Genomic DNA, 8,291 nt, shown 5'->3' with positions numbered 1-8,291 from the left:
ACCACAGATTCACTTCTAGTGAATTTTCTTTATAGACTACATACATGTGCTGTGACAGAGAAAAAGCTGAATTAATGGCGGAAAAAACCCTGTGTCCGATAGTTATAGTTAAGTGTTGAATGGACAAGTACAAGCATACAGCAACCGGGCTGATTTTCGAAAGAGAACAGACAACTGGATAATGTTTGTTACTGATTGAATAAGCAATGCCACGTAACAGATTGTACATGACGCTCGCCGATGGTTCTATATATTCAACAACTTGAACAGACTGTACAGGGTTAACGATGCGATGACAGTGGGAGTCGAACATAAAGGCCTTAACCGGAGACACTCGGGAGAGAAGTCGGGCAGGTATGGGGCACGGAAAAGTGGTGCAATTAAGGGGGGCGAGGAGACCTTGACAAGCAAGGTGATTTAAGTTATTTAAGTGTCCTCTTAAGGAAAAGTGGGGTTTTCCTGATGCATCAGGAGATTGTCCATGTCGGCCTTCCATTTCTGGAACAATTCTGTATCCTCCTTCGAGGTGCTCTCAACGTAAAGGTCCAGAATGCCACTACTGAGAGATGTCCATCGATAGTCAATCTGTTCGAGAAATGAACACTTCGTTCAACCTGGGACAAAGTAAAGAATGACTTACAGGCCCGATTCTTTCATGTGGGGAGGTCAACTGTGCAGGTGAATCTATATCCATTTCGTGTAATGCGTAGTATGTGCAGCACGTGGTATCAGTGGCCAAGTCTCTGGACGAAGCCGCATCCAGGACAGCATGCTTATATGAAGTGCTGGATGCTCAAGGAAACCAATAGTACATCTCACACATCCTATTATAGCTTACCTGTACCTCGCAACCACATGGTGATTCTTCCATTGCGGACATTTGTTGTAAGTTATGACATTCTGGAGAGGGGGTATATGGAAGATCACAGTGTTTGAACCACAGTCACCGTAACCCGGCGCCATCGAGTGCCAGAAATAGACTGGTGAATCACCCTGGATAAATTGTCGGTGAAAGATTAAACTTAAATCCTATTCAGTAGACACCGATGCACACTAGAATCGTGCATGTGCGTCAAACCCATCCGGTGGAGAGGTCGTCAATGCTCGTCCGCTTGGTCGCACGCGGAACTTCAGGTGCACGGAGGCTTCTTGCATGGAGATTACATCAAAGCTTCATCCAAACGGTGGCTGCATCTCCGAGTCCGAGTCATTTAGATGAATATATCAGAGAATTACTAAAGACAGCTTCAACTTGACCCCCTGCTACAAATCGCTCATTGTTGAAATGAACGGGTGGATGCCGAGACCCCGATGAACAATGAGGATAAGTGTTTGTCTGAGCTCTGCAAATGTGTAAAGAGTACAGAAGCGAGCTATCTCGTAGATATCCTACGATCTGCTTAGTAAGCTACTGTACCGTACAAAACTGGTCAAATCATAAATTCCGACACTCCCCCTCAGTTGATGAAAGGTACAGACAAGTGTAAAAGAGTAAGGAATAGACCAAAAGTGAACAAAACTCCCCCTCAGACTATGAAGGAACCCAACTCCACCTGAGATCAGAGCTGGCCAAGATGTCGAGTGAGAAAAGGGATGAACTGCATGGCTGCTGAACAAGCCAGCAAACAATACTTCCAATGAAGTTGATGTGCCTCGAGATGGGAATGGAAAGAGCAATGATGCCTGCATATCCAACGACTTATAGCGGGTGATGGCAAAAAAATCCGAGTGAAAGGATGCATCAGGAAAACCCCACTTTTCCTTAAGAGGACACTTAAATAACTTAAATGGACTTATGGTCCTTATTTAAGGACATAAGGACAAAAGGGCCTAAGGCATATTCCCTGAGCATCTGAAATTCGACTTATTGAGACTTATTTGACCACTTATGAACTTAAATAAGGGTTGCCAGACCCAAAAGTCTAAATAAGTCCCTAAGATAAAGTTGGGTTTTCCTGATGTGGTGGCAAAAATGCAGGTGATGAGTGGACGATGAGAGTGCAAGGACACACAAGCGAGTGGGCGAGCAAACATGTCTGATCCACAGATCGACAAGAAATGGCCAAGTCATGGCCAATGCGCTAAAAAGTGCCAGTGTGCCACAAAGGCACGGATGCATGCTATCCGAGCACAACATCCAAAAGCTCCAAGCACCAACTCCAGGAGTATCCAACTCCAAAGAATCCACACACAAGGAACAACCTGAAGACCACCAATGGGATCTGCCACGGTGACTCCCACCTCATAACACCTCTGCCCTCTGCTGCCTCCTGACCACCAATCACAATACCCCTCAACCATACAGCATTCCCTCCAGATATGAGGCTCTCTGACCTCCCAGCTCACGCTATGGGCGACAGTCGCGGACCGCTAACTTGGATACAACGCGCACCTGTCATACTGCCGCAGCTGACGTTGATTGTGATCGGCCTGATCTGGCAATCCAAGGTGCCTCTAGGGTGGTGAGGTCTTTGAACAATGCCTGTAAGTCTTGAACAGGGCTTTGATGAGTGAGATCATCGAGATCGGGTACGAAGAGTCGAATGAGAGTCGACGAGGGAAGGGGTACCAAAATAAAGGATCTCAAGACTCTGAAAGTAGCTTTGGTGAGCGGTAGCAAGCCGCGACGCATTTGTGTTGAAATGAACGGGTGGATGCCGAGACCCCGATGAACAATGAGGATAAGTCTGAGCTCTGCAAACACGTAAAGAGTACAGAAGTGAGCTATCTCGTAGATATCCTACGATCTGCTTAGTAAGCTACTGTACCGTACAAAACCGGTCAAATCATAAATTCCGACACTCATTACTTACGTTTCCAAAGCAAAGACCATTGACAAGCGATGTAGACCAATACAGACAATGCATTACAAGATGATGGATCCTGAGTCGTCTTCCGTTGTGATTCGATAGGAGCGCGACTTGAAATGTATGCGGCAATTTCTCTTTTCCTTGAGATGCCCTGAGTGAGGAAACAATCAACTCATTCCAGGAGGCCCGTTGCGGACAGGCGCTTGGGGGAATTAGCGGGTTGTCCTGAGATAAGATAAGATGAGTTGATCTCAGACTCGGAGAGCGGGCCTGTCTCCCACTTCTCAAGTCCTTTCCTCAACCACCACCATCATATCACCATATCACGAACAGAACAGCGCACTACAGCCATGCCTGGCGAGCCCATCGGCCTCGATGACGAGCCCGTTCCCGTCAGCACGCTGCCATACCCACCTATCCATGAGGACAAGAAGTTCGTCGTCCTCTCCGACTGGTTGGTTGGTCCGTTCCCATGAGTCCCGCCGGGCGAGATCTGTGTTTTCTGTGGCGAGATACTAATAGTTTTCTTCTCTCTATTGTTCGTATGTGTTGTTCTTGCGGTGACGCTTTTCGGGTCGCGATGACAGGGACGGCACTATCACGACTCGCGACTCCAATGATTGTGAGTTTTCATACCTCAAAGATGCACGGAATAGCAGATCGATATTGATGTGGTGTGCTGTGTTCAATAGACATGACCGACAACCTTGGCTATGGCAAGGAGAAGCGGCGCCAGGGGAATATAGACACGCTCTCTGGGAAGATCACCTTCCGGTATGTCACCCCTCTCTTCTTCTTCCGCTCCCGCTCATCCTCGCCGCATGCAGAGACTCGTTCCGGGAGATGCTCGCGAGTGTGGTCGCTAATGGACACAAGCTGGACGAATGCAAGGAGGTCCTGCGGAAGAGTGCGTAACGCTGCGTTTCGTCAAAGGTCCTAGAGATTGACTGGAGAGTCTCGCAGATATCGGGCTCGATCCGGGCTTCAAGGACTTCTACCGGTACTGCAAGGGCGCCGACATCCCCGTGGTCATCGTCTCCAGGTACGCGTTCTCCCCTGACTGCAGAGGTAGAGACTGACCTCGATTTGACAGCGGCATGACGCCGACGATCCGTGCCGTGCTCACGAACCTGCTCGACCAGGAGGAGGCGAAGGAGATCGAAATCGTGTCGAACGACGTGGACGTGCATCCCGACGGCAAGTGGGAGATCAAGTTTCGGCACCCGAGCAGGTGAGCGCCCTCCTCGCTCCGCGCGCAAACCCCGACGCTGATGGTGAACGATTGCACAGCGGGTACGGCCACGACAAGAGCCAGGCGATCTTGCCCTACCGCAGGTTGCCGAACCCTCCGCTGATATTCTTCTTCGGTGACGGCGTGTCAGGCAAGTCCCTGTCGCACCTGTGCGCTGCGCAGTGTTCGCTGACCCGAACGCAGACCTGTCCGCCGCGCGGCACGCGGACGTGCTCTTCGTCAAGGACAAGGGCGACGGTGAGAACGACCTCGCGGCGTACTGCACGCGCGAGAAGATTCCGCACATCGTCTTCAAGGACTTTGGACGCGCGCTCGAGGTCATGCGCAGCGTTGTCGAGGGGAAGAAGACCGCGCAGGAGGTGCTCGCCGCTGGACGTGCTTGAGCGTATGTATAACACGATGGACGGATACGTGGCAGCGGATCTTGTCGATAGAGTGTACATATGATTGTGCAGTTGAGATGTTGGACTTTATAACAGCAGAACCTAGACTAACTGCTTCTGTCCTGAGTCGAGACCCCCTGCGAAGAAGGCCAAGCCGGAGTAGATTTTACACTGTTGTATACGGTCGGTGAAAAGGAAAAGGAGTCGTACAGACGAGGCAAATCGAATCAAATCGCAATACAGAGAACGATATTGCATAACCCTATTTTGCATTGCGATGGTGTCATGTAAAGCGCGATATAACACATAACGTCGACGGCCGACCCACAGTGTGTCCGCCTGCCTCTCCCCGTCTCTCAACTCGTCAAGCCAGCTAACTCTGCACGCACACTCATGCGATGAGGGTGGAAGCGGTCGCCGAGTCGTACTTGAACGTTGGGGGGATCTGTTGCTTCGTCTTGTAGTAACGCGCGAGGCGGTGGATGCGCGACTCAATGAGGATGAGGCGGAACTTGGAGTCCTTGTCCTTGCGGTTCGTCTCGAGGTGCTTGCGAACCGCAACCGCCTTTTTCACAAGATGCCAGAGGTCCTCGGGGATCTGCGGCGCGAGACCTGCATTTCCAGAGCGGCGTACTGAATTTTACGGCCGGGAGAGGGATCAGTGAGGGGAGCACGCACCATGGGATTTGAGGATACGGAGGATCTTGTTACCCGTCACAAATCGCACTTGGGGGACGCCGTGCGAGTCGCGGAGGGTAACGCCGATCTGGGACGGGGTCAGACCCTTACGGGCGAGTTTCGTGATGTGCTCGACGACATCCTCGGGTGTCGTCTTCAGCCAGGAAGGTGGTGTACGGCGATAGGGAAGAGCAGAGGACGCTAATCGAGACATAACCACAATTTCAGTACGTCTTTCAGCGGATTAGCATGAGCGAAACGCACAAATGCCCTTTCCGGGAGCGTGCATGCGACCCATGGTGACTCTGAAAACACATCGTCAGCAACACGCACAGCATAGCAGCGTAAGCTACGCACAGAGTTTGCGGAAAAGGGAGTCTGAGGGCTTGTCGTCGTGTGTGCCGTTGCTGGGCGCAGAAGATATGGTGCACGTGCCAAAGTAAGTGTGGCTGCGACAACTGTACAGTTCTAAACCTTGTTCCCACACTACTCCCGGTTGCACCAGACACGTCCTAAACGCAAGTCGACGTCCAGCATCCCATACTACAATTACTGGTGCTAATATTCAAGCAGCATGAAGCTGAACATCGCCAGTGAGTCTTGTCCGGAGTAGTCCTGATCGACCTGCTCACGTTCTACGACAGACTCCGCAACTGGGCAACAAAAGACTATCGACTTTGATGATGAGAGGAAATTGTACGGCGGCCTCTCGTTCACTCTACGCATGCTCCTGACATATACCGCAGCCGCATCTTCTACGACAAGAAGATGTCACAAGAAGTCCCTGGGGATCCGCTGGGTGACGAGTTCAAGGGCTACATCTTCCGCATCACCGGCGGCAACGACAAGCAGGGTTTCCCCATGAAACAGGGCGTGCTCCTCCCTCATCGGGTGCGGCTCCTCCTCTCCGACGGCCACTCGTGCTATCGCCCCCGCCGCACCGGCGAGCGCAAGCGCAAGTCCGTCCGTGGTTGCATTGTCGGTCCCGATATCGCCGTGCTATCCCTTGTCATCGTCAAGCAGGGCGATAACGAGCTCCCCGGTCTCACTGACAACGTCCTTCCCAAGCGTCTCGGCCCCAAGCGCGCGACCAAGATCCGCAAGTTCTTCAACCTCTCCAAGGAGGATGACGTGCGGAAGTATGTCGTGCGGAGAGAGGTCACGAGCGCGAAGAAGGAGAACGCGAAGCCTTACACCAAGGCGTGAGTTGCATAGATGAGTTCCGTATTGTTTGGTGAAGCTCATACGCCTCCGCGTGTGTAGGCCCAAGATTCAGCGGTTAGTCACCCCACTCCGTCTACAACGCCGCCGTCATCTGCGCTCTCTCAAGCGCCGCCGGATCGAGCGTCAGAAGGAGCAGAAGGGAGAGTACGAGTACGTGTGGTTTCGTGCAAATGAATGTTGGCGTCTCTGTGCTGACGTTGTCACAGTACTCTCATTCAGAAGCGCGTGGCTGAGAAGAAGGAGAAGATGGCAGCCGCGAAGGCATCACACAAGAAGTGTGTCGATTCCACTTCTTTTCTTCCTTTGTCACTGACCTTGCTCGTCTGCAGGGCCACGGCTTAAAATCCGTATCGTCGGGTACTTCTCGTTCTATGCGATCACACCCTGTATGGTTGACCTATGGTCATGTTTTCTCGTCTACCACTCGCGCGCAATACAATGCATCCATGTGACCTATGGCGAACTATCTGGCTTCCTAGAGGTGACCACGCTAGATGTATTGTTTTACTCCGGCCGCGTGCTGGTCGTGCTGGTGTATGTCTGGGCTGCGTGTTCTGTTTCCGTTAGTACGTGAGTACTGCAGTGGACGGCTTCTCAGTGAGCGCTCGCTTCTTTTGTGTGTGAATTACACTGTCACAGCATGCGAGCGTCTGTACAAGGTGTTGTATCCTCGAGGTTTCAATGTCTTCGATTGCATTTGCTCCGCAGGGGGCATATCCACTGCACACGACACCTTATGTCGTCCGTTTCGAGCTTGTTCATCAGGCTTTTGCTTCATTCTTATCGTCTCGTGGCTTCTATCATCAATCTGCGATCTTATATCAGCGATAGTGGACCTGCACGGCGTACTCCTGGTGTCTTGTCTTCTGACGGCTCAGGGCAAATACTTTTTCTGGCAGAGAACAATGGCTACAATTGTTTCTCGAGCTCTCTCTTGGTCGCAGAATATTGTCTTGCGAGGCAGTTGCTGTCGGGCGTCTTCCCGCACTTCACCTGTTTCCTAAAACGACGAGGACACTGTCGCTCTTACGGAATTCGAGCTTCGTAACGACTGCTACGGCACTTACGCAGGCATATCCTAAATTCTGATGAGTTCCATCTCACAAATTTTTTGCACTGTGCGGTACACTGTAAGGGATGGGTCGCCACGTCCGGGTCAGGTGCAGCTCGGATTACCTATGCTACCTTGTCTTGTAGTCAGTTCCTTGCTTCGTCCACTTCCTATAGAGTAGATCATTGTTGGTAGATTGGTCAGTGAGCGGCGGTGGCAGTAGAGGCGTCGAGCGGCGTAGTGGCGGCAACAGATGAGGTTATAGAGCGATAGCACATGTAGGCCCGGCAAGTTTCACGTTCCCACTCACTTTGTCTGTTCTGAAGCTTCCTACAGGTGTCCTCTTGGTCTCTTCATGACTCTCTCGACTCGCACGACTGCCGACAGATCAAAGTTTTCGCAAACATTATACCTGCTGACCTGTAGTGTGCTTGGGGTATCTGAATTGTGCGCATCACAAAAAATATTCAAACGGCAAAATATACTGCTTACAAGTGTCTAGATAATAGAAGCTGCCCGAATCATCCTCCTCCAGCCGCTACGGTTTCCAAGCAAGCGTCTTCCCCAGTGGCGTATCGGGCGCTTGTACACCTCATCCGAGTCAAAGCGACATTATCTCCACTGGCAGCTATATACAAGAAATTAAAGCGCCTATACGGTATGTCTCGGAAATGCGCGCCGTGCCTATAGGCGAGCCATCTTGGTTGTCGAGCTTTCATGCCGGTTGTTCGTCGCCGCGACATGCCCTCTTGACACAGGTGCTTGTGTACTGACATCAACAGCCGTTCGGCTTGTAGTAAGCACCCTTGGGCTACAATCTCCTGGCTCCTGACAGGCTTGTATCCGAGGCCCACGCAGCCTTACCGCCCGGCGTGGCGTAGTGACCCGGAGCC

General features: G+C 51.6%; 4 protein-coding genes across 4 annotated transcripts; 2 read left to right on the top strand and 2 right to left on the bottom strand.

Moving 5' to 3' along the window:
• Nucleotides 1–438: 438 nt before the first annotated feature.
• SCP_0509470 (hypothetical protein) lies at nucleotides 439–694 on the bottom strand (the record flags this gene model as incomplete). Its single annotated transcript, XM_027759002.1, has 2 exons — nucleotides 439–585; nucleotides 641–694. The coding sequence occupies 2 exons, from the start codon at nucleotides 692–694 to the stop codon at nucleotides 439–441; spliced, it is 201 nt and encodes a 66-aa protein (XP_027614803.1).
• A 2,466-nt stretch (nucleotides 695–3,160) lies between these two features.
• On the top strand, nucleotides 3,161–4,445 carry SCP_0509460 (Pdp3-interacting factor 1; the record flags this gene model as incomplete). Its single annotated transcript, XM_027759001.1, has 8 exons — nucleotides 3,161–3,264; nucleotides 3,398–3,432; nucleotides 3,503–3,584; nucleotides 3,638–3,717; nucleotides 3,774–3,852; nucleotides 3,904–4,041; nucleotides 4,101–4,192; nucleotides 4,246–4,445. The coding sequence occupies 8 exons, from the start codon at nucleotides 3,161–3,163 to the stop codon at nucleotides 4,443–4,445; spliced, it is 810 nt and encodes a 269-aa protein (XP_027614802.1).
• A 391-nt stretch (nucleotides 4,446–4,836) lies between these two features.
• Nucleotides 4,837–5,421, bottom strand: SCP_0509450 (40S ribosomal protein; the record flags this gene model as incomplete). Its single annotated transcript, XM_027759000.1, has 3 exons — nucleotides 4,837–5,057; nucleotides 5,124–5,324; nucleotides 5,388–5,421. The coding sequence occupies 3 exons, from the start codon at nucleotides 5,419–5,421 to the stop codon at nucleotides 4,837–4,839; spliced, it is 456 nt and encodes a 151-aa protein (XP_027614801.1).
• Nucleotides 5,422–5,697: 276 nt separating this feature from the next.
• On the top strand, nucleotides 5,698–6,689 carry SCP_0509440 (40S ribosomal protein S6-B; the record flags this gene model as incomplete). Its single annotated transcript, XM_027758999.1, has 6 exons — nucleotides 5,698–5,716; nucleotides 5,768–5,819; nucleotides 5,870–6,325; nucleotides 6,387–6,497; nucleotides 6,554–6,622; nucleotides 6,677–6,689. 6 exons carry the CDS (start codon nucleotides 5,698–5,700, stop codon nucleotides 6,687–6,689), a joined length of 720 nt encoding a protein of 239 aa, XP_027614800.1.
• Between the last annotated feature and the right edge of the window lie 1,602 nt (nucleotides 6,690–8,291).

Source organism: Sparassis crispa, assembly GCF_003851025.1.
Source record: "Sparassis crispa DNA, contig_000004F, whole genome shotgun sequence".
Lineage (NCBI taxonomy): Eukaryota > Fungi > Basidiomycota > Agaricomycetes > Polyporales > Sparassidaceae > Sparassis > Sparassis crispa.
This window is presented reverse-complemented; position numbering and strand designations above follow the sequence as displayed.